Genomic DNA, 24729 nt, shown 5'->3' with positions numbered 1-24729 from the left:
AGCGTTGGGAGAGGGGGCATCAGAATTCTAATCGCGCAGCAGCAGGGGGTAGTTGGGGTCGGGATGGGTGGGGCAGCTTCACGACCATGACCAGAATCCATCCCTCTTAGAGCAGTAAGATCATTAGAGAGGGCCCCGTGTACAAATATAAAGAAGGGGCTTTAATACAGCAGCTTTCACATCATAAACATCGTCAACATCGACAGCACCCATATACACAGGATACACACACACATAAGATACGCACACACACAGGCCTCTATGTACACGTTCCCATATACACACAGGTGTCGATCGTCACCCACACTCTTAAGCCAGTTTCCCAGAAGATCCACAGGCTGGAACGGCGAGGGCTGTCCCCTTCCCCACCACAGAGCAAACCTAGGCAATTCTCTGCCAGCCTGGGTCTATCAACACTGCAGTTACTCTGATAGAGGTCAACGCAATAATCCTGGTGCCAGCTCTCGGCACAAATCAATTGCTGCCACCTGATCATAGATGCTAATTCCCTGACTGTCCGGGGGGAAACCCGGGTCAAACAAGGGCAGGCGGTGGCACCAATTGGAGTGAAAACCAAGGTTGATGACCTCGGTCTCTGCTGCAGTAACCGAGCGCCGGATTCGCTCCGCCAGTTTTCAGCGCGTTCTGCCGATGAGCAGCGACCGTTTTCCCGGAAGGCAAGGCAATTCCTTCGCCAGGTGAACCCCGGTGTTCCCATGGGTTGTGCGGGCGGGGTTGGAAGATTTCCTGCGCTTTGAGCTCCAATCACCGCAACCGTGGCGACAAGTCAGTGAGCACGGTCCCTGACCATGGTCTGGGCGCTTGGAAACACTGCCAAATTCTAACCACAAAGTTTCACGTTTTGGCATCAGAGCAGAAGTCCCATCAGGAATTTCCCCTCGTGACTGCAGCAGGAGCGGCGCCACGTAGAGGGTTCGTGGAAAACCGTGTGAAGGCGTCACCCGTTCAGGGTCACCCAGCCAGGGACGATAGAGTGAGCGGCTTGCATTCAGGAGGTTGAGAGTTCAAATTCCTGGTAGGGGGGGTTGACCCAGCCCATCATCATCCTTCCCTCTGACACGTTTAAAAAGATACCAACTTTGTGGGGAAGCCGACAGTAGTGGTTGTCCTATGAATAGACTCGTCCCCAACATGGTAATCTGGAATTTCCACCAGTGGCTCTGCAGGACTGTAAACAGGAAGTGAGTGCCGTTGGCTTCATGTGCGTCTCGGTCGGGCAGCAGGAAGTGGCATTGAGTGCACGGCAGCCTTGCTGACTCGCACAGGGCTCACTCAGCGGGCGGAATCAACCCCTCATCCTCTCTGAGCGGCGCAGGGGTCTGTGACGGCTCGCAGGCTCACCCGGGTGTGGTGGCGGCAGAGTGCCGGTAGTGGTGGTGGTGCGGCCCGGTACGGTGAGCGCACGCGGCGCAGCAAGCGCTGCGGTAGTAGGGGTAGGCACACAGTCGCGCCTGTGCCACCACGTGGCACGAGGGGAACTTGTCCTGGCACGAGGAGCCTGCGATGACACGCGAGGTGATGCTCAACGTGGGCTCCTGTGTGCAGGCAAGCTGGGCGAGTGAGCTCTGAGTGAGCGAGCTGTGGGTGAATGAGCTGTGGGTGAGTGAGCTGCGGGTGAGTGAGCTGCGGGTGAGTGAGCTGCGGGTGAGTGAGCTGCGGGTGAGTGAGCTGCGGGTGAGTGAGCTGCGGGTGAGTGAGCTGCGGGTGAGTGAGCTGCGGGTGAGTGAGCTGCGGGTGAGTGAGCTGTGGGTGAGTGAGCTGCGGGTGAATGAGCGGGTAAATGAGCTGCGGGTGAGTGATCTGCGGGTGAGTTACGTGTAAGAGCTGTGGGTGAGTGATCTCAGGTGAGTGATCTGCGGAGTGAGCTGTGGTTGAGTGATTTCGGGTGAGAAAATGAGCTGTGGGTGAGTAATCTGCGGGTGAGTGAGTGAGCTGCGGGTGAGTGATCTGCAGGTGAGTGATCTGCTGGTGAGTGATCTGCAGGTGAGTGAAGTGTGGGTGAGTAATCTGCGAGTGAGTGAGTGATCTCAGGTGAGAAAATGAGCTACGGGTGAGTGAGCTGTGAGTGAGTAAAGTGTGAGTGAGTAATCTGCGGGTGAGTGATCTGCGGGTGAGTATACCGGCCATGGTGAGGCACGGCTCCACCCCACACGCCTCACTCTCCGCTGGCCGTCCCCGGCATGCGGCGCTCGCGCTGAAGTCGTCGTGGAGGCAGCGCAGCTCCCGCACGCGCACCCCACCCCCACACGAGCGCGAGCACTGGGGGTCACGGGGGTGGGGGGCACATGGGGGTGGGGGGCACATGGCGGGGGGGGGGCCCATGGTGGTAGGGCGAGGGGGTTACGGGGCACGTACAGGTTTTGAGCGCTGTGGACTTGGGCCCGATGCATGTCACGGTGGTATGTGGTGGTTCTGGAGCTGTGTGTTGCCGTGCTCCTCACCGCACTCCAGGCCGTGCCGTACCACCGCGCACCGCATGCTCTCCTCTCGCAGCTGCGGCTCCCATGCGGCCGGGCGAGGCCGAAGCACTCCAGTGCCGGCCTCACCGACAACCGCGGCACCACCACCTCCCCCTCTCCCTCGCGACGCACACAGATGATCTCCCGCGACTCGGTGCCGGCACCGCACTCACTCGAACACTGCACCACGATCACCACGATCAGCACCATAACCACCGCAGTTACCAAAACCATCAGCACCACAATCACTCATTGCTTCCTCCACCTGTGTTGAGGACTTGCTTCTGGACACTGTGTGTTCAACCGCCACCACACTGCAGGTCACAACAGCACATTCACCTACCCACTCACTCACTCACCTACCCATTCACTTAGTCACCCACTCGCTAAGTCACCCACTCACCACACTGCAGGTCACCTCGCGTCTCTCTCTGCTTCTTCCCTATCACTGCTTCATGTTGGAATTTCCTCCCTTCATCTCTTTTCCCGCCCACAAGCTGTTGTAATAACCTTGCTCAATGCAAGGACCCTGTCAATAACTCTTATCTAGTACAGCTTTCATAACAGTGCTGTCTGTTGCTGGCCGCCTGACGTGTGACCCACCTGTCCCCAGGGACCCGTGTACCAGGCAGTTTGCGGGGGGCAGGGCCCCGGCGTGCAGGCGCGTGTGGCGGGGGGCCGCTCAGGGCCGCACCCCCCCAGGGGCAGGGAGCCGGCCTGGCTGGCCAGGCACACCACGGAGCGAGTGTGCACACCGCCCGCACCGCACTCCCCCGAGCACTGCCACACCACACCACAACACATCACAATGCATCATCTCACGGCACGCCACATCACAACACATCACACCGCATCACACCACGGCACGCCACACCACAACGCATCACACCACACCAGAACGCATCACCCCCTGGCACGCCACACCACAACGCATCACACCACACCACAATGCATCACATCACAATGTATCACACCACAACGCATCACACTCCACGACAACGCATCACATTGCGCCACACCAAGATGCGACAGGGCACAGTGACGCGCCACGCCACGTTTTAATTTCTACACTCCAAGCACACAGCACCCATCTGGTGAGGCTGTGGTGAGGCTGTGATGAGGGTGGTCTGCTAAGAGTGAGGCTGCGGTGATGGTCAGGCTGCAGTGAAGGCTCGGTAAGAGCGAGTGTGTTGAACTTCTTTCACACTGTACATAGCCAACAGTGATAATCAGAGGTGCAGAGGAAGGACAAAAAACTAAACACAAAAAGCAGGTCTAAAGAAATGAGCTTTTAATCTAGATTTAAAAATACACAGTTCCAGTGGAAAGAAGAGCATTCCAGACGGCCGCAGAAGTGCATCCAAAAGCACGCGATGAAGTGGCCGTCTTTGTTCGATGGCCGGCCACAAGCCACTGCGACAATGACCGGAGTGTGCGTGATGATGGTTTATACTTCTTGACGAGATCAGCAAGGTATCGTGGTTCATTTGTGGGAAGCACTTTGTGTCTAATGAGCGCTGCGGTGGACACGTGGCGAGGGTGAGCTACCCGGGCGCTCCACGCCGTGTGGAACCAGCTGGTGGCGCAGGGGCCCCGGGCGCACGCCTCGCTTCGCGGCGGCCGCAGTCGCGGGTTACACTCGGAGTCCGGGACGGGGTCCCCGGCATTGCTCACGCATGCCACGTCACGCGCCCGCTCGCCCAGGCCGCACGGCACCGAGCACTGCACATGCCGCACAGCAGGCACCGCATCAAACCGTGTCACACACACTGCACTCACCGCACCACACACACCACAAAGGCAAAGATCCCCCGTATAGCCTGTTGCAGGCTGTTGAGGCAAGTGTTGTTGCTGGGCACCCATGAGGGCTGGCATGGTGCAAGAGGAGGCCGGTGGCCAGCACCACGCCCTACCGCCTTTGTCGCCTTAGTGGCGATATTTACACAACGCACTAGGTAGTCGACCTAGGAGAGGCCCAGGACCGGTTCAGATATTCGTCACTGGTGTTGGCTGTGAGCGGGAATCAAACTCCGTTTGCCGGGTTCACAGCATTCCCGCTATATCCACACACCACACGCTCCACCCACACACACACACTGTCGCTGGTGCTCGTGAGTCACCGGACTCCAGTCTCCGCGCACGAGCCACTCGCTGCAGATCCTCTCCTGGCACGTGCTGCTCGTGTCGGGGGCCGGTAGGTGGCGGCAGCGTGAGGGGTGGACACCGGAGGCCCGACCCGCGTACACCTGGCGGCACAGAACCTGGCGGTGCTGCACACCGGGCCCACACGTCCGGGTGCACTCGGACCACTCGCCCAAGTCCCAGCTGCTCACGGCACAGACACAGAGGGGGGGGGGGCCCATGTGGGGCGTGCGCGTGGGAGGTGACGCGCCTCACGGTAAGGAGCGCCTTGGTTCGATTACCGACGCAGGAACCTCTCTGTGCACAAATTACCTTGCTCCAGTGTTCTACGGTGAGCGTGAACGAGTATTGTGTGCGGGTCTGAAGGAGTGAGTGTGCAATTTGGATGTTCACCCCCTGTTCTGTAGAGTGTGTGAGTGGGAGTGTGTGTAAGTGGTGAATAGTGGCACGGTGGTTAGTGCTCTGCACAACGAACCCGGTGACCCGTGTTTAATTCAAGCTTACGCCCAATAACAGTGGTGAATATTTTAACCAGTCCTAAGCTTCTCTGAGGTCAACTCAGCCTTAAATTAGTACCTGCTGCAGTGTACAACCATCAGCACTGGGGAGAGACCACCAACCCCCTCATGTGCCATTCAGGCCTTCAGAGGTGATTGATGACAGCACTTTCCCTCACAATATGTTAAAGGCTATGAGGGGGATGCTTGTGTATTTATATATGTATATGCACTGGTGTGTCGTTGGGCAGGGTTGGGTGTGAGAGTCACTCACTAGGGTCGGCAGGGTTGGGTGTGAGACTCACTTACTAGACTGGGCAAGATTGGGTGTGATAGTCACTCATTAGGCCGGGAAAGGTTGGTAGTAAGAATCACTCACTAGACTGGGCAGGGTTGGGTGTGAGAGTCACTCACTAGGCCGGGAAAGGTTGGAAATAAGAGTCACTCACTAGACTGGGTAGGGTTGGGTGTGAGAGTCACTCACTAGGCCGGCAGAGTTGGGTGTGAGAGTTCACTCACTAGGCTGGGCAAGATTGGGTGCGAGGGGCACTCACTAGGCCGGGTGGGGTTGGGTGTGAGACTCACTCACTAGGTCAGGCAGGGTTGGGTGTGAGAGTCACTCACTAGGCCAGGCAGGGTTGGGAGTGAGAGTCACTAGGCCGGGAAAGGTTGGGCGTGAGAGCCACTCACTAGGCCGGAAAAGGTTGGGTGTGAGAGTCACTCACTAGACTGGGCAGGGTTGGGTGTGAGTGTAACTCACTAGACCGGGCAGGGTTGGGTGTGAGAGTCACTCACTAGGCCGGGAAAGGTTGGGTGTGAGTGTCACTAACTATATTGGGCAGGGTTGGGTGTGAGAGTCACTCACTAGGCTGGGCAAGGTTGGGTGTGAGAGTCACTCACTAGGCCGGGCAGGGTTGGGTGTGAGTGTTACTCACTAGACTAGGCAGGGTTGGGTGTGAGAGTCACTCACTAGACTGGGCAGGGTTGGGTGTGAGTGTCACTCACTAGACTAGGCAGGGTTGGGTGTGAGTGTCACTCACTAGACTGGGCAGGGTTGGGTGTGAGAGTCACTCACTCGGCTGGGCAGGGTTGGGTGTGAGAGTCAGTCACTAGGCCGGGAAAGGTTGGAAATAAGAGTCACTCACTAGACTGGGTAGGGTTGGGTGTGAGAGTCACTCACTAAGCCGGGCAGGGTTGAGTGTGAGAGTCACTCACTAAGCTGGGCAAGGTTGGATGTGAGAGTCACTCACTAAGCTGGGCAGGGTTGGGTGTGAGACTCACTCACTAAGCCGGGCAGGGTTGGTAGTGAGAGTCACTCACTCGGCCGGGAAAGGTTGGTTGTGAGAGTCACTCACTCAGCCGAGCAGGTTGAGGTGTGAGGCTCACTCACTAAGCCGGGCAGGGTTGAGTGTGAGAGTCACTCACTTAGCTGGGCAAGGTTGGGTGTGAAAGTCACTCACTAAGGTGGGCAAGGTTGGGTGTGAGAGTCACTCACTAGGCCAGGCATGGTTGGGTGTGAGTGTCATTCACTAGACTGGGCAGGGTTTGGTGTGGGAGTTACTCACTAGGCCGGGAAAGGTTGGGTGTGAGACTCACTCACTTGGCCGGGCAGGGTTGGGTGTGAGAGTTACTCACTAGGCCGGGCAGGGTTGGGTGTGAGAGTCACTCACTAGACTGGGCAGGGTTGGGTGTGAGGGTCACTCACTAGGCTGGGCAAGGTTGGGTGTGAAGGGCACTCACTAGTCTAGGCAGGGTTGGGTGTGAGAGTCACTCACTAAGCCAGGCAGGGTTGGGTGTGAGAGTCACTTACTAGGCTGGGCAAGATTGGGTGTGAGAGTCACTCACTAGGCCGGGTAGGGTGTGAGAGTCACTCACTAGGCCGGGAAAGGTTGTGTGTGAGTGTCACTCACTAGACTGGGCAGGGTTGGGTGTGAGAGTCACTTACTAGACTGGGCGGGGTTGGGTGTGAGAGTCACTCACTAGACTGGGCAGGGTTGGGTGTGAGTGTCACTCACTAGACTGGGCAGGGTTGGGTGTGAGAGTCACTCACTAGGCCGGGAAAGGTTGGGTGTGAGTGTCACTCACTAGGCCGGGCAGGTTTGGATGTGAGAGTCACTCACTAGGCCGGGTAGGGTTGGGTGTGAGAGTCACTCACTAGGCCAGGCAAGATTGGGTGTGAGAGTCACTCACTAGGCCAGGTAGGGTTGGGTGTGAGAGTCACTCACTAGGCCGGGTAGGGTTGGGTGTGAGAGTCACTCACTAGGCCGGGTAGGGTTGGGTGTGAGAGTCACTCACTAAGCCAGGCAGGGTTGCGTGTGAGAGTAACTCACTAGGCTGGGCAAGATTGGGTGTGAGAGTCACTCACTAGGCCAGGCAGGGTTGCGTGTGAGAGTCACTCACTAGGCCAGGCAGGGTTGGGTGTAAGACTCCCTCACTAACCTGGGCAGGGGTGGGTGTGAGAGTCACTCACTCGGGTGGGCAAGGTTGGGTGTGAGAGTCACTCACGAGGCTGGGCAGGGCTGGGTGTGAGACTCACTCACTAGGCCGGGCAGGGTTGGGTGTGAGACTCACTCACTAACCTGGGCAGGGTTGGGTGTGAGAGTCACTCACTCAGGTGGGCAAGGTTGGGAATGAGAGTCACTCACTAGGCCAGGCAGGGTTGGGTGTAAGACTCCCTCACTAACCTGGGCAGGGGTGGGTGTGAGAGTCACTCACTCGGGTGGGCAAGGTTGGGTGTGAGAGTCACTCACGAGGCTGGGCAGGGCTGGGTGTGAGACTCACTCACTAGGCCGGGCAGGGTTGGGTGTGAGACTCACTCACTAACCTGGGCAGGGTTGGGTGTGAGAGTCACTCACTCAGGTGGGCAAGGTTGGGAATGAGAGTCACTCACTAGGCTGGGCAGGGTTGGGTGGCACACGCCTCGGGCTCCGGTGTGGGCTTCATGGTGGCGTCGCACAGAGAGTCCGTCACGGCGCGCTGGCTCGTGCGGTGCACGCACCCGAACACCGGCACGCGCTGACCTATGGCACCACCCGGTCAGAGCACAATGACAGCTGCGGTCATGGCACAGTCACGGCGTCGTCGTAGTCATGGTTACGGCACGGACATGGCCACGGCATGGTCACTACACAGTTATGGTATGGTCATGGTGACAGCTACGGCAAGGGTATGACAAAGCTATGGTGAGTGTGTTGGCACTGATCGTCACGACCTGACCACACAACTACCACTCATCCACTCACCCTCTCACTCACCACGCCCTCACCGTGTCCGCACGTCACCGTGCACTCCGTGCTTCCCGTCTGCTTCCAGTTGTGCTCCCGCATGCGGGGAGGGAGGGCCACCATTGCCACAGGCACGGAGGGGGCTCGTTGGGGACCGATCGCCATGGCAACCTCACGCCCAACCGTCGTCTCTGTGGCAAAGGTGGCATCGTCGCCCGGGGTGGGCGTGCCAGGCTGACGGTCTTCAGCTCCGCTCGCTCCATTCTGCATCTCCTCTAGTAAGAAAAAAGATCCTCCATGTAGCAAGTGCTGTTAGCAACCACCTATAGAGTCTGGGACGGCACACGAGGGGATTGTTGGCCAACACGATGCCTGGCCGCCTTTATCTCCCCATTGTTGATGTTTTATACACACCGCACCAATTATATATTTTAGGCTGAGTCGACCTAGGGGAGTCCCAACGCCTGTTTACAAATTCGTCACCGATGTTGGATGGTGGCTGTGAGCAGAGATGGAGTGCAGGTCATCGGGTTCTTAGTGCAGCGCGCGCTAACCACTGCGCCACCGCTCGCTATTCCTCGATATGGAAGCTGAATCATCCAAACCAGTAACCCGGCCTCTACCTGGGGGTACTGGTCCAGGGGTTCCCAGGGCTCCGGGGAGCACGCGAGATCCAGGGGGCCCAAGGGGTGCTGATTCAACGCCGATATCACCATCATCACTGTGGTTTCCACCATCGCCACGGTGACCATCTTTGCCGTCATCACCACGGCGACCGTCGTCGTGGCTCCCATCTCTGGGCACCACAAACTCGTAGCTCACGGCTGGCTCGGGCTGCTGGCAAATCACCTGGGGGGTGGAGGAGGTGCGAGGAGGAGGGAGGAGGTGCAATGTACAAATATCAGCATTGGAAAGACAAAGGTGGCCAGGCCCGGCCAAATCGCCCCCTCATCTGCAGTGCCGGCCTTGGTAGTTATTCACTAATGGCACTTGCCCCACGGTTTTGTAAGGTGAGGAATCTTTGTCTTTGTGTCCACTCACGTAGACGTTCACGGGCTCGCTTGTTGGGCCCCGCGCTGTCAGGGTCTCCCCGGGGCCCGCGGGGCCCTCGCTCGGCCGCTGGTAAACAAACTCCGTGCCAGCTGCACCAAATCGGCCCGGCCGGTCAATCGCCCAGTTCCCATTGACAATGGGCGCGCCGGTGTGGCTCATCAGGGCTGTGCACACACATACACATTTACATGTATATATGTACACACGTACATGTATATATGTACACACGTACATGTACACGTGTACACACGTACATGTACACATGTACACGTACACACGTACATGTACACATACACATGTACACGTACACATGTACACGTACACACACGCACACAACAACAACCGCTGTTTGCCATTAAGGGACGGTGACATCACCATGTCGCTTCTTCCAAGCTATGTTTACTTTAAGGACATTTGAAGTGTCAAACGCATGCTTGCAGGAAGTCACGGAACAGACCCAGGTGCCATTGGTTGAATGAGTGAGATGACTGGCCGATGCACCACCTATGCCCCCTACTGTGCAAACTTGCTGTTTTAGACACCCAGCGCTCTGCTCGTTGTTGTGAGCGTTGCTCCTTTGCCCTCCGCCGTTGCTGGAGGGCGACTGCCTCCAACTGCCCAGTAGAATCCTTCAGGAGCCTCTTCCACAACCGCCAATCTTGACACCGCTGATACCAGTCAATCGCAAGTTCGTGAGCCCCGATGAAGGCTGGCAGGACACAGAAGGGGGTGGGTGGCCAGCACCACGCCCGACCGCCTTTGTCTCCCTAGTGACGATGTTTACACACTCCACCAGATACTCATTTGAGACTGAGTCGACCTAGGTGAGGCCAGGGACCACTTCAAATAATCGTCACTGGTGTTAGCTAACCAATGCACTCCCGCTCCCCACACGCACACACACACGTACGCACACGTATGTATGTACACGCCGTGTGCGCACGCACCCAGGTAGTTGCGCGAGCGCGTGAGCTCGGAGACGCGGATGTGGGTGGCGCCTGCGGGGATGGCCACGACACGGTGGTAGCCGGGCTCGAGCGCAGCCCTGCGGAACGTCCCAGCTACCACGCGACAAGCGCCGCCGTCACCACCGCATGTGCCGCAGCGGTCGTCCGTCAGCCCCGAGCCCAGCAGCCCGTCACAGCCCACGCGCTGCTCGCCACACGGGGACACACCGCATCACACCACGCTACACGGCGCCACACGGTGCCACCAAGGCCGGGATTAGGAGTGGAGGCCCGGATGTCGGGCGACGGAGGCGCTCACCTTGCACTGCCCGGACACGCACACGTGCATCCCCGCGTCCGTGTGTGCAGGCTCGGCGGGGGGCCCGAGGGTTCCAGGGGGCCCAGTCAAGAGGGCGGGGTCCCCCACGCAGGAGGTCCCATCGACGACCCGCTCTGCGTGGCGTACGTAGAACTTGAATCCAACCGCTTTGCAGTTCAGCTCACAGCGGTGCTCCACGCGCACTACAGCACACACACACACCATCACCATTACCACCATCACTACCACCATCATCACCACGGTCACCACCACCACCATTATCACCACGGTCACCACCATCACCACGGTAATCATTACCATGATCATCACCACCACCACCCCCAGCGTGCCACTGACGACGGCCGTGAGTGGGAATAGAACGCGGAGTCGCCGGGTTCGTAGCGCGATGCGCAAACCGCCATACCACCGCTCACCCCACACACACACACAACAGCAGCTAATGTTCACCACTAAGTGGTGGTGACATGGCGACAGCTATTGTACTATGCTAGGTGCACACACAAAACTATTGGGTGACTCAAATAGAGGGGAGGGGGGGTGGGGGTGGGAGGGGAAGAGGCCCCCCTGAACTTGGGATGAGAACAGGAACCCCTTGGGCCACCCTGGGTCCCCCCTGGGCATCTCCAGGGCGCCCCCTGCCCTGGTCTCTCCGTCCATGTGACTCGTCACCGCAGCTCCCGGGACAAAGCAGAGGGGGAGCAACTTCCCTGGGGGAGCCCACGGAGTCTCCCGACTGGCCCCGCGTCATGCGCCGTGCGGTTTCAGAAACAGAATCACAATGATACTGAAGGAATAATGTTTATGTGGAGGGACTGTTATGTGAAGGAGGCGGCTTATCTGCCTGTTCATTCACAAATAAATATAGGACCGCAGAGCTTGGGCAGTTGTTGGTAGCACCGGTTCTGGCTGCCTTCCCATGCCTCAAAATCGCTCACTTCCTCTCCCTCCCTCTCCTCTCTCTCCTCTCTCTCCCTCCCTCTCTCTCCTCTCCCTCCCTCTCTCTCCTCTCCCTCCCTCTTCCTCCCTCTTTTTTTACGATCAGAGGAAACAAGAAGATGCTCGGTGCTTTGCTTCGTTCATCATTTAGTTTTTTTTAATGCTTTGCTTTATGTAAACCCCCCCCCCCCCCTCCTTTATAAATGAAAGATTTCACAATAGATTTCACGCTCTGCTCTCCTTGCCCCTTCCCTCTCTCTCTCTCTATCCCCTCTCTCCCTACTCCATGTCTATGTTCCCCCTATGTTGTCTATGTAATATTTGTTCCTCCCTTCCTCCCTCCCTCTCTTTTATGAGCAACAAGAAGATGCTCGGTCTCCTCCCTCCCGCCATCCTGCTTAGGGAGGTTAACGAGAGCTGCACTCGTTACAAACGCCATGACGGTTTTGTTGCAATCGGCACCGAGAAGGACGCCGAGTTATTTATTTTGCTTGTTCACCCAGGGGTCGGGGCGTGGCTGCTGCGGCTGCTGCTGCTGCTGTGCGTTCCTCGTCCCAGCGTAGGGGTGGATGTGTGGAAGAGAGAGGCGCGACCCGGGGGGAGCACTCAGGGCGGTGAGAGTGCAGTGAGAGAGGGGAGTGGAGGAGGAGGAGGACAGGAGACCGGTGAGAGCAGAGAGAGATGAGGGAGAGAGGAGGGGAAAAGAGAGGGGAGAAGGTGAGGGAGAAGGCGAGGGAGAATGGAGTGAAAGGAGAGAGAGAAGGGGGGGGGAAGAGAAAAGTGAGAGGAGGGAGGACACAGGAAATGTGTGTCCGAGTGTAGATGTGTGTGTATGTTATGAGCACACATCATCTCCCACCCTCCCCCACCGCCAATCCAGCCTCACTCACCCTTCAACTACCCCTCGCACACTGCGCAACAAAGACAAAGATCCACCCCCCTATAGCCTTAAAAGACTGTTGGGGCAAGTGCTGTTAGTAGCACCAATGAAAGAAAGAACGTCACACAAGGGAGTGGGCGACCAGTACCACGCCCGGCCGCCTTTGTCTCCCTAGTGACAATGTTTTTACACATCGCACTAGATGCTCAACTCCCCCTCACTCACTCACCTTCAACCCCCCCCCCTCACTCACCCTCAACCCCCCCCCTCACTCACCCTCAACCCCCCCCCCTCACTCACCCTCAACCCCCCCCTCACTCACCCTCAACTCCCCCCCCCCTCACTCACCCTCAACCCCCCCCCTCACTCACCCTCAACTCCCCCCTCACTCACCCTCACCCTCAACCCCCCTCACTCACCCTCAACCCCCCCCCTCACTCACCCTCAACCCCCCCTCACTCACCCTCAACCCCCCTCACTCACCCTCAACCCCCCCCCTCACTCACCCTCAACCCCCCCTCACTCACCCTCAACCCCCCCCCTCACTCACCCTCAACCCCCCCTCACTCACCCTCAACCCCCCTCACTCACCCTCAATCCCCCCCTCACTCACCCTCAACCCCCCCTCACTCACCCTCAACCCCCCCCTCACTCACCCTCAACCCCCCCCTCACTCACCCTCAACCCCCCCTCACTCACCCCCCCATCTCCCTGCACCTCCCCCAGTCTCCCTGCACCTCCCCCAGTCTCTCTGCACCCTTCTGTCTCCCCAGTAACCAATCCCGGGCTTCGCTGAGATCAACTCAGCATAGATGAACGCCGAGTCGACCAAGGGACGTCTGGGATGGGTTTGGAGAATTGTCGGTGTTATTGTTTGTGGACGGCAATCGAACGCCGGATCGTAGCGTAAAGCGCTAACCACTGCTGCACTAACTTAGACCCACACCCATCACCGCACACCACAGCACAGAGACAAAGATATACAAACATCACCTACACACTGGACACTGTGCACACACTGACAAATCACTTCACCCACATCATCGTCCACGCTCACATTACATGACACACCTCACATGCAGTCACAGTCACACATGTCACCCACATCACACACCACACACACTCCAAAAAGACCAAGATCCCTCGTAAAACCTCAATAGACTGTTTGGGCAAGTGCTGTCAAAGAGCACCAATGAAGGGCACCACGGAACAAGAGGAGGTGGGTTGGCTAGCACCACGCCCGGCCACCTTTGTCTCTTTAGTGGCAATGTTTACACACCTCACCAGGTACTCATTTGAGGCTGAGTAAACCTAGGGGAGGCCCAGGACCGGTTCAAATAATGGCCACTGGTTTTGGCCATGAACAGGAATCAAACTCTCCGCCCTCACTGCCCACTCCTCCTCACCGCCCCCTCCTCACCGCCCACTCCTCCTCACCGCCCCCTCCTCACCGCCCACTCCTCACCGGCTTCCCTCATCCTTCTCACCCTTCCCCACCTCCGCACATACTCACATAGAGCCTCATAGACTCAGAGATGCGATTACTAAAATGGAGACCCGATGACTCACAGATACCCATAGACTCAATCCACATCACCACACCAATCCAAGAGTGAATAACTCTCACACACTCACATTAACACGCACACCCTCACACACATTAATACGCACACCCTCACACACCCTCACACACATTAACAACAACAACCGCCATTCGCCACTAAGTGGCGGTGACGTCACCACGACGCTTGTGCCAGGCCATGTGCACCTTGAGGCCACGTGAAGTGTTGAACGCCCGCGGGCAGGTCATGGGGCAGACCCAAGTGGCACGGGTCGACTGACTAAGATGAGTGAGATGACTGGCTGATGCACCACCTGTGTCCCCTACTGTGCCAACCTGCTGTGCTTTAGCCACCCGGCGCTCCGCTCGTTGTTGTGAGCGTCGCTCCTCCGCCCTCCGTTGTTGTTGGAGGGCGACTGCCTCCAACTGCCCAATAGCGTCCTTCACGAGCCTCCTCCACAGAGGCTGATCTTGACACCGCTGGTACCAGTCATCGGCAAGTCCACTCAGCTCCACGTCCTCCTGTACCACATCACTCCATTCCTTCTCTAGCCCGTGCCGTTTAGCCCCCTCGATCCGGCCGAACAAAAGCTGTTTCGGCATGCGGTGGCTAGGCATGCGGGCTACATGACCCAGCCAACGCAGCCTTGCCTGCCGGAGGAGCTCACCGATGGGACCTTGACCAGATCTTTCAAGGATTTGTGAGCTCCTCACACAATCCAGCCTGGTTAAACCCAGGATGGGTCGTAGGCAGGCCAGCCTAAATGTTTCTAACCGGCGAAGATGTTCCATTAAGGGGGTCCACGTTTCGCAAGCGTAGAGAAGGGAGGGAATGACCGTGGCCGAGAAGACCTGAAGCTTAGTGCGGAGCGACAGACCAGGTAGCTTCCACACAGCGTTACACAACCGATGAAAAGATATTGCCGCTCGACTGATTCGGAGTGAGACCTCTGCTGTTAAACTGGAGCCGGTCATAAGTACACTGCCCAGGTATGGGAAACTCTCCACTCTCTCCACAACTGCCCCATCACCGATTGGGAGTTGTGGGGGCGGAGTGTCCAATGGTACAAAATACCCAGGCAGGTGCTTAGTTTTGGTGGGGCTGATGGTAAGGCCCCACCTCTTAGTGGCACGCTCCAGTCTCAGCAGCAGCGTCTCCCAACTCCTCCTCTGAATGAGCAGCTATTACCAAATCATCGGCATACATAACGTGGTTGAGCAATAGGGAGCCATCCCTTGACCGCACCCGGGCATCGATCAGCCTCCCATTATATCTGTATCATATGGAGATTCCCCCGGTACAGCTATTGAAGGCTTCACGAACTACGTGGTCAAAATAGATGTTAAATAATGTGGGAGCCAGAGGACATCCCTGTCGCACCCCAAGGTGTACAGGGAATGGCTCTGACTCCCGGCGACGTAGTTTTACCCGGGCCCGCTCACCATCATGAAGGTCCTTAATGATCGTGAGCAGAGGGTCAGGTACTCCAAAAGCACGAAGAACAACCCAGAGCCCAGGCCTACTGATGGTATCATAGGCCTTGACCAGGTTAATAAAGCAGAGATGTAGGTCTTGCTGGAATTCCCTACACCTCTGCTTTAGCAGACGGACAGAAAATATGGCATCTGTGCAGGACCGCCCGTTCCTGAAACCGCATTGGGGCTCCGTAAGCCTCTCCTCAGCGTGCCTGACAAGGCGATGTTGAATAATCCTTGCCAGGACCTTTCCCGGCACACTGAGGAGTGAGATGCCCCTGTAGTTGTTACAGTCTGTGCAGTCCCCCTTCTTAAAGAGGGGGACGACCAGGGCATCCTTCCAATCCTCCGGAACCCGTCCAGTGGTCCAAGACTGTTGTTATGATGTCATATAGGGCAGTCTGTGCACAAACGCCACCCTCCCTCAGCATTTTGCTTGGGAGATCATCTCTGCCCGCTGCCTTTCCTGGTCTCAGACTCCGGATTGCCTTCAATACTTCCTCAACAGATGGCACCTCAGCCAGCCACTCACAGGGGGTGACTTCTTCCAATATTTGAGGCACCGCAGCCTCAGCAGGGTCATCCTCACTTTGTGCCACGATGTTTTCCTGGCTGAGGGATTTCCCTTCCCACAGGACCTCACAGAAATGCTCAGCAAATCTGCAAACTTGTTCCTGGGGGTTGGAGATTGGATCACCGTTTATTCCCCTAATGATGGTAATTGGTGTGGCACTGCACGTTACTTTTTTGATGGAATTAAATAGAGATTTGTGATCGCGGGCCACTGAGGCAGACTCCATCTCCTCAGCAACCCGCGACCACCACCCATCCTTGCAACGCCTCACGGCTCTCCTAACCTCCGAGCGAAGGCTGTGGTAAGCCTCCTCATTCTCTGACGTGGGATTCTGTAGCCGATGACAGTGGGCCTGTCGCTTTTTCTCAACCATCCTGAACACCTCCTCTGTCAGCCAGGGTCTCTGGGGAGGTCTGGACCGCGTACCCAAAGCAGCCATTGCAGCTGCATGAGTCACAGTCCTAAACCTCGCCCATTTACCCTCGACACACGCACACACGCACACACACACGTGCACACACGCGCGCGCGCACACACACACGCGCGCACACACATACGTGCACACACACACGTGCACACACACGTGCACACACACACATGCACACACACGTGCGCGCCTACCCTCAGTGAAGGGCTCCCACTCGTAGTGGCGGCCCATGAACGGGCGGCCATTGTAGTTGGCGCACTGCACCGTCCGGAAATCTCGCATGCCGGCTGGACAGGGCTGCACACGCACAGCAACGACAACACGGCCGCCTTTGTCTCCCCAGGGCTGTTGTTTGGACCACACCCGTGCACACGTATATACCTACACACTCATGCACGTGCAATCAACACACGCACACTGCCATGTCTCACAACGACACAAACACCCCCTGCGCCCCTCCGCCAGCGATGGTGGTCGTGAGGGGGGAATCGAACTCCCGGTCGCCGGGTTTGGAGCACACGGCGCTAACTGCTGCGCTACCGCTCCACACACACGCACGCACACAGGCGTGTGAAATGTAATCGTCGCTCATTCGTAAGGTTGCATGGTAATCTGAGAAGCTTCCAAAACCCGCTTCGCTCGCTTACCAGCCTCACCCAGTTCCTAAACTCACCACTCCACTAATCACCCCTACACACACTCACCCCTACATTACATCCTCGGGCCATACTCACCCCTTCACTACCCAACCCGAATGCACCCTACATATGCACACACTCACCACTCTCCTACATATACTCAAAGACCCCTGTGTAGCCTTAACAGACTGTTGGAGGCGAGTTTTTTGGCGAGCACCAAGTATGGCAAGCAGACGAGGAGGTGGGTGGTCAGCACCACGCCCTACTATCTTTGTCTCCCCAATGTTGATATTTACACATCGCATGCAACCAGGTACTCGTTTGAGGCTTAATTGACCTAGGGGAGGTCCAGGAACGATTCAAATATTCGCCACCAATGTTGGCCGTGAGCGAGTATCAAACACTGGCACACACAGAGACAAAGATCCCCCATATAACCTGAACAGACTGTTGAGGCAAGTGTTGTTTAGGGAGCTGCACCTATGAAGGCCGCCACGGCACATGAGGGGGTGGGTGGCCAGCAACCACGCCCGGCCGCCTTTGTCTCCCTAGTGACGATGTGGTTTACACCTAGTCGACCTAGGAGAGGCCCAGGAACGGTTCAGATAACACTGTGTAACATTTTTTTTGTTCCTGGGTAGTACGTGTTATTTCCTAATGGTGTATGCCTCAAAAGTACAGAAAATGGCTATTATTCACCACAAACTTTGATTTTTTGACCAGAACAGTGATATTTAGAAATTTACCTACTTTCAATGAGAAAACGGGCGAATTTGTGTCGTTTCGTTCACATAAAGTCAGAAAAAAACAACATATGAATCAAAATTAACATGTATTTATACTCAAGTAATACAAAAAATGAGTCGTTTTTGAGATTTACGATTATATTGTAAATCACTTTCACGAATCAGCCCCCAAATGTAGTATCCCATCATGTTAACTTTGCTTTTGTGACCAGGATAGTGATATTTAGAAATTTACCTTTTTTCCAGAACATTCCAGATAGATTCAGTGCTGAGTAACTAGGAGTAACTTCTAGAACATTCTAGAACCTTCCAGTAATATAAATAGTAGTATAAATGCAGGGGCCTTAAGCCCACCAGTTCAGTTTAGTTCCAGCTGCCTAAGTGGATACATATCTGCATTTTTCTGAGATGGCATCAAGAGGCTGCAAAAATCTGACAGACGCATTTTGCTATGTCTGCGGCCAATGTATCAAGACAAGAGCAAAAAAGTACTCTGTGGAAGCATCTGCTAAGATGTGTGAGGCCTACAAGGCATATTTCGGCATGCCTGTCGGGGATCAAGACAAACTCTGGGCATCTCGTTTCACCTGCAAGCAATGCAAAAAAACTTTGTAAAATAAGATGGACAATTGAACCTTATGGCGCAACCCCTTAGTACCATAGTACCCCGGCTCTCACATGATGTCCGTGATGCAGTCATTTTTAGTCTGTTGATGGTCGGCGAAGCGGCAATCGACTCACCTCGACGAGCTGTACACGATGCACCACTACGGTGCGTACGAGCATTCGGGGTCTCAGCTCAATCGTCCTCGCTGTGTTTCAACATTGCGGAGTGGCACTGATTTCGGATTGATTGGTACCCCAGTCGCGGAGTTAACATCCCTGGGAAACAATAGTGTCCCAGAAATAAAAGATTTAATTGCCTGGGCCATACCTACTATAATCACCCAGGAAAGTCTGTCCTTAATGCTCGTGACTTCACTTCACATCCACCAGCCCCCCTCATTAATATTCATGAGCAGATGACGTCCTCCAAATTGACACCCATTATTATTACCTACTAGAGCCAACACTGTCTGTGTGCAACGCTCATGACCTGACTCCACGTCGACCAGCCCCCCTCATTAATAATAATGAACAGATTATGTCCACATGGACCCCCCCTCATTAATAATCATGAGCAGGTGACGTCACTCCACATGGAGCACCCTCCCCCCTCATTAATAATCATGAGCAGGTGACGTCACTCCACATCAAACAGCCCCCATTAATAATCATTAACGGGTGATGTCCTCCAAATGGACACCCCCCCCCCCCCCCCCATTTACGACTATAGTTACTCAAGAATGTCAGTGTCAAACGTGCGTGACGTCACTCCACGTCAACCAACCCCTCTCATTCATAATCATGAACAGGTCACGTCCTATTCTTTGGGTCTTTCGGTAAAATCACGTAGATAAGTTCAATGGAAATGACAAAAAAAACTACGACGTTTCGATCGCAACACTTTTTTCCTGATGATGGTTTGGAACAGTGGTTCGTGGCTCCCTGGGCAATCACAAGGTCGAAAACTATGTGGAGCTGGTTGAGACTCTGGTGAAGAACTACGGTACAATGGGCTGTAGGATGTCCCTCAAAGTCCATATCCTTGATGCTCATCTTGATAAATTCAAGGAGAACATGGGAGCGTACTTGGAGAAGCAAGGCGAGCGCTTCCACCAGGATATACTGGACTTTAAACGCCGTTACCAAGGACAGTATAACGATAACATGATGGGATACTACATTTGGGGGCTGATTCGTGAAAGTGATTTACAATATAATCGTAAATCTCAAAAACGACTCATTTTTTGTATTACTTTAGTATAAATACATGTTAATTTTGATTCATATGTTGTTTTTTTCTGACTTTATGTGAACGAAACGACACAAATTCACCCATTTTCTCATTGAAAGTAGATACATTTCAAAATATCACTGTTCTGGTCAAAAAATCAAAGTTTGTGGGGAATAATAGCCATTTTCTGTACTTTTGAGGCATAAGCAATTAGGAAATAACACTTACTACCCAGGAACAAAAATTGTGTTACATAGTGTAATAGTCACTGCTGTTGGCCTTGAGCAGGAATCAAACTCGGGCCATCGGGTTCGTAGTGCAGCAAACTAACCGTGGCATTACTGGCACACACAAAGATCCCCCGTGTAACCTGTAACAGACTGTAGGGGCAAGTGCTGTTAGCGAGCACCTATGAAGGTCGACATGGCACACGAGGGGGTGAGTGGCCAACACTACCCCCGGCCGCCTTTGTCTCCCCAGTGGCGATGTTTACATATTGCACCAGGTACTCATTTGAGGCTGAATCGACCTAGGGGAGGCCCAGGACCGGTTTAGATAATCGTCACCGGTGTTGGCCATGAGCGGGAATCGAACCCGGGTCACCAGGTTCGTAGTGCAAAACGCTAACCGCTACACTACCGCTCCCCCCCACACACACACACACTGGCACACACATGGTACCTGCGCATTGCACAGGCGGTGACGCCGGAAAGCACCAACACAGCTGATGGAGGTGCGCGGAGACCCAGATCCGGCTCCACCAGCAGGCCATGGAGCCTGGCCGGTCTGGTGGGCGAGTGTGGCATGCGTGGAACGAGATTCCCGGAGGCTGCACGCCGCAACATCGCACATCACCAAACATCACGGCGGCATCACCACCGATATATAGCACCATCGACACAATAGAGCATCATGACCACATTTTCGCATCACAATCACTACCATCACGGTGACGTCTCCCTTGTAACGGGAATCTGGCTCTAGCTCTAAGACTTAAAAATAAGAGTGACGTCGCGACCACAGCTGCTAGAGCCGGAGACACGGAGACGACACGGTGACATGGAGGGACACACACAGACACAACGGGGGCATGACGGGACACACACAGACACAACGGAGACATGGACAACTGAGCTGTACAGCTCTTTTTTCAGAAGCGACCTGGCCACAAATGATAGCTCAACAAAGTGGCTTATCATGTGGAAATTTTTAAAACTGAACGACCCGGAAAATAATTCACGCGACCACTGGGAGAGAGCTACGCAAACTCCACATATGCAGCAGGCGTCAGGGTTGGGATCAAACCGACAACCTCCTGCATACCAGGCGAGAGAGTTAACATCTCACCACAGCAGTGCCCCTTAACACACGGACACACACACGGAGGACACACACGCAGACGCACAAATGTCTGGGAAACGTGGCCGCCAAAACCCTGCGGTGCGGTGCGGGGGGGTCCCGACCCAGATGCCCCCCACTACCCCAGACCCCCCCCCCCCGCTCCATAGTAGCAATAATGGCTTCAAGCTGAGGCCAGCGTGTGGGATGCGAGTTGCCCACAGGGTGTCGGGGTGAACAGGGGTGCGTGCCAATCGCCGGGCTAGCAGGGGGTGTGCGAGTCACTCAATGGGTGAGCAAGGGGGTGTGTAATTCACTCACCAGCTGAGCAAGGGCGTATGTAAGTCACTCACTGGGTGAGCAAGGGGGTGAGAGTAACTCACCTGATGAGTGGGAGTGTGTAAGTTGCTCACTTTGTGAGTGGGAGTGTGTACATCACCCTCTGGTGAGTGGGACATGCGAGTCACTCACCGGGTGAGCAAGGGGGTGAGAGTGACTCACCGGGTGAGCGAGGGCTGTGAGCGATGCAGGGAACTGAGCACTCTCGCTGGAAAACGTCCCTGCAGGGAATGAGCTGAGCCACGAGCGCCATGCCAGAGCCGGCTGAGCTGCTGCTGCTGCTGCTGATGATGCTGCTGCTGCTGCTGATGATGATGCTGCTGCTGATGGCTTGCACGCACTGGCTCAAGCTCCTGGAGGTCGCTGTAGCCGTGCTGCTGCCGCCGCCGCTGGTGCTGCTGTTGGTGGTGGCCGTATCCGTGGCCCCCTTGCTCCGCGGGTGGCGCAGGGGCATGGGGGGCCGCGGGCAGACATGGCCTCATCTGCTCCATGACCCCCCCTTCACACGTACGCGTGCAAGGGGACCAGGGCCCCCACTGACCCCAGGTCCCAGTGACCTCCCCGACCGCTGGAACCGGCCCCTCCTCCATCCCCCCAGCTCCAATCCGGGCGCCGCTCCACCGCTGGGGTTCCACCTGCCTCCTCGCCCGGTGAGCGGACACTCTTCCTGGCTCCTCCAAGTCCTCTGGGTCTCCTGGCCAGGGGGAAACTGGGTCCTGCCAAGACAGCAGTGGTCAGTCCCCTCCGTGTCACTCTTCTATAGCTACGACCATGGTCACTTTTCCCATTAACTCCTCTTTGGTTCACTCTGCTCGTTGATCTATTCCACTCACTCACCCAACCCATTCACCCCCCCACCCACTCACTCACCCAACCCATTCACCCCCTGATTCACTCACCCGACTACTCACCCCCCCCCACCCACTCACCCAACCACTCAACCCTCACCCACTCACAAAAGATTCACCCACTCAACAACAGCAACCGCCATTCACCATCGTGGTGTTACCTAACCAAGCGCGCTTGTGCCAGACTAGGTGCACTTTGAGGCCAAGTGAAGTGTGGAATGCTCTCGCTGTTAACAGGTCACAGAACAGACCCAGGTGCCATGGGTTGAGTGAATGAGATGACTGGCAGATGCACTAGTTGTGCCCCCTACTGTGTCACTTCGCGTTTTATATGCCCAGCACACCACTCATTGTTGTGAGTGTCGCTCCTCTGCTCTGTTGCTGGAGGGCGAATGCCTAAAACTGGCCAGTAGCGTTCTTCACGAGCCTCCTCCACAGAGGCCGATCTTGACACAGCCAACGCAGCCTTGCCTTGCCAGAGGAGCTCACTGATGATGGGACTGTGTCCAGATCTTTCAAGGATCTGTGAACTCCTTACACTATCCAGTCTGATTGAACCCAGAATAGATCACAGGCAGGCCAGCCTGAATTTTCAAACCAGTGCAGATGTTACTTATAAAGGGGTCCGTGTTTCACAAGTATAGAGAAGGGAGGGGCATAACTGTGGCCAATAACAAAATAGCCTGGCTTTGTTATTGTGGGACGGATGGGCGAGTGGCACGCTCCAGGTTCCGCAGCAGTCTCTAACTCATCAGAGTGAGCAGCAATTACCAAATTATCAACATGGTTGACCAATGGACAGCCATTCCTTGACTGCACCCGGGCACCGGTCAGCTTCTCACACATTCACACCCACAGGCATTTAACAGACTGTTGGGGCAAGTGCTGTTAGCAAACACCGATGAAGACCGGCGGGACACATGACGGGGTCGGTGGCCAGCACCACGCTCGACCGCCTTTGTCTCCCTAGTGGCGATGTTTACTACACACCACGCCAGGTACTTATTTGAGGCTGAGTTGACTTAGGGGAGGCCCAGGACCGGTTCAGATAATCCTTACTGGTGTTGGTCGTGAGCGGGAATCAAACTCGGGCCGCCGGGTTCACAGTGTAGTGTGCTGACCGCTGCGCCACCACTCCCCAAACACACACGGCTAGTGCTCATAGAGGCAGCCGAAGGCAGGATTGGTGTCTCACTCGTTGCTGCTGCCGAGCTGTGCAGTCCCTGGGGTAGACGCAGATGCAGAGGAGCAGCGCCGCTACCTGCCCCCTGTGCGACGCACACCGACACACGCCATGCAGCACCCACAAACTCACACCAGCATACACTATGCAGCACACAGCAGCACACCCTGCCACACCCGAGCACACACAAACTCACAGCAGCACACACCATATAGCACCCCCCAGAAAACCCCACCAGTCACACACACAAACTCACCTTTCCAAGCACAGAGTGTGCACAGGTGTGAGTGGGTGTAAGCATCAGTTGTGAGTGGGTGTGAGTGGGTGTAGGCATCAGGTGTGAGTGGGTGTAAGCATCAGGTGTGAGTGGGCGTAAGCATCAGGTGTGAGTGGGTGTGAGTGGTTGTGAGTGGTTGTGAGTGGGTGTGAGCACAGGTGTGAGTGGGTGTGAGCACAGGTGTGAGTGGGTGTGAGCACAGGTGTGAGTGGGTGTGAGTGGGTGTAAGCATCAGGTGTGAGTTGGTGTAAGCATCAGGTGTGAGTGGTTGTGAGTGGTTGTGAGTGGGTGTAAGCATCAGGTGTGAGCGGATGTGAGTGGGTGTGAGCACAGGTGTGAGTGGGTGTGAGCACAGGTGTGAGTGGGTGTGAGCACAGGTGTGAGTGGCTGTGAGTGGCTGTGAGTGGGTGTGAGTGGTTGTGAGTGGGTGTGAGTGGTTGTGAGTGGTTGCGAGTGAGTGTGAGATGATGGTGTGAGTGGGTGCGAGTGGGTGTGAATGTATGTGAGTGTGTGTGAGATGATGGTGTCAGCCAGAGACCCTGGCTGACAGAGGAGGTGTTCAGGATGGTTGAGAAAAAGCGACAGGCCCACTGTCATCGGCTACAGAATCCCACGTCAGAGAATGAGGAGGCTTACAGCAGCCTTCGCTCGGAGGTTCGGAGAGCCGTGAGGCGCTGCAAGGATGGGTGGTGGTCGCGGGTTGCTGAGGAGATGGAGTCTGCCTCAGTGGCCCGCGATCACAAATCTCTATTTAATTCCATCAAAAAAGTAACCTGCAGCGCCACACCTATTACCATCATTAGGGGAAAAAACGGTGATCCAATCTCCGACCCCCAGGAACAGATTTGCAGATTTGCTGAGCATTTCTGTGAAGTCCTGGGGGAGGGAAAATCCCTCAGCCAGGAAAACATCGTGGCACAAAGTGAGGATGACCCTGCTGAGGCTGCGGTGCCTCAAATATTGGAAGAAGTCACCCCCTGTGAGTG

The 24729-nt window shown here is 55.8% G+C and overlaps 1 protein-coding gene across 1 annotated transcript; it reads right to left on the bottom strand.

The window, feature by feature from the left end:
• Positions 1-140: 140 nt before the first annotated feature.
• Positions 141-24436, bottom strand: LOC116942122 (thrombospondin type-1 domain-containing protein 4-like). The gene is made up of 16 exons (XM_076066922.1): positions 23479-24436; positions 21598-22151; positions 20440-20587; positions 16732-16834; positions 10663-10865; positions 10344-10548; positions 9385-9560; positions 8967-9192; positions 8385-8618; positions 8010-8139; positions 4601-4805; positions 4029-4202; positions 3084-3260; positions 2463-2660; positions 2142-2280; positions 141-1519 (listed from the first exon to the last, which is right to left on the bottom strand). Exons 2-16 carry the CDS (start codon positions 22023-22025, stop codon positions 1359-1361), a joined length of 2907 nt encoding a protein of 968 aa, XP_075923037.1. The 5' UTR covers positions 22026-22151; positions 23479-24436; the 3' UTR covers positions 141-1358.
• Positions 24437-24729: the final 293 nt, after the last annotated feature.

The sequence above is a fragment of the Petromyzon marinus genome, chromosome 13 (genome assembly GCF_048934315.1).
Source record: "Petromyzon marinus isolate PM22_M1 ecotype Great Lakes invasive population chromosome 13, UKy_Petmar_22M1.pri1.0, whole genome shotgun sequence".
In the NCBI taxonomy this organism is placed as follows: domain Eukaryota; kingdom Metazoa; phylum Chordata; class Hyperoartia; order Petromyzontiformes; family Petromyzontidae; genus Petromyzon; species Petromyzon marinus.
Note: the sequence above shows the minus strand (reverse complement) of the source record. Positions and strands in the feature narration are given on the sequence as shown.

Excerpts from the sequence above, each read along its gene's own strand:
- LOC116942122 (XM_076066922.1), bottom strand. The coding sequence starts at position 22,025 with ATGGAGGAGGGGCCGGTTCCAGCGGTCGGGGAGGTCACTGGGACCTGG. Across the intron at positions 9,193-9,384 it reads GCGAGCCCGTGAACGTCTAC|GTGATTTGCCAGCAGCCCGA; the intron begins GTGAGTGGACAC and ends TCCACCCCCCAG. Across the intron at positions 2,281-2,462 it reads ACGGCACGGCCTGGAGTGCG|TGCTCGCGCTCGTGTGGGGG; the intron begins GTGAGGAGCACG and ends CGTGACCCCCAG.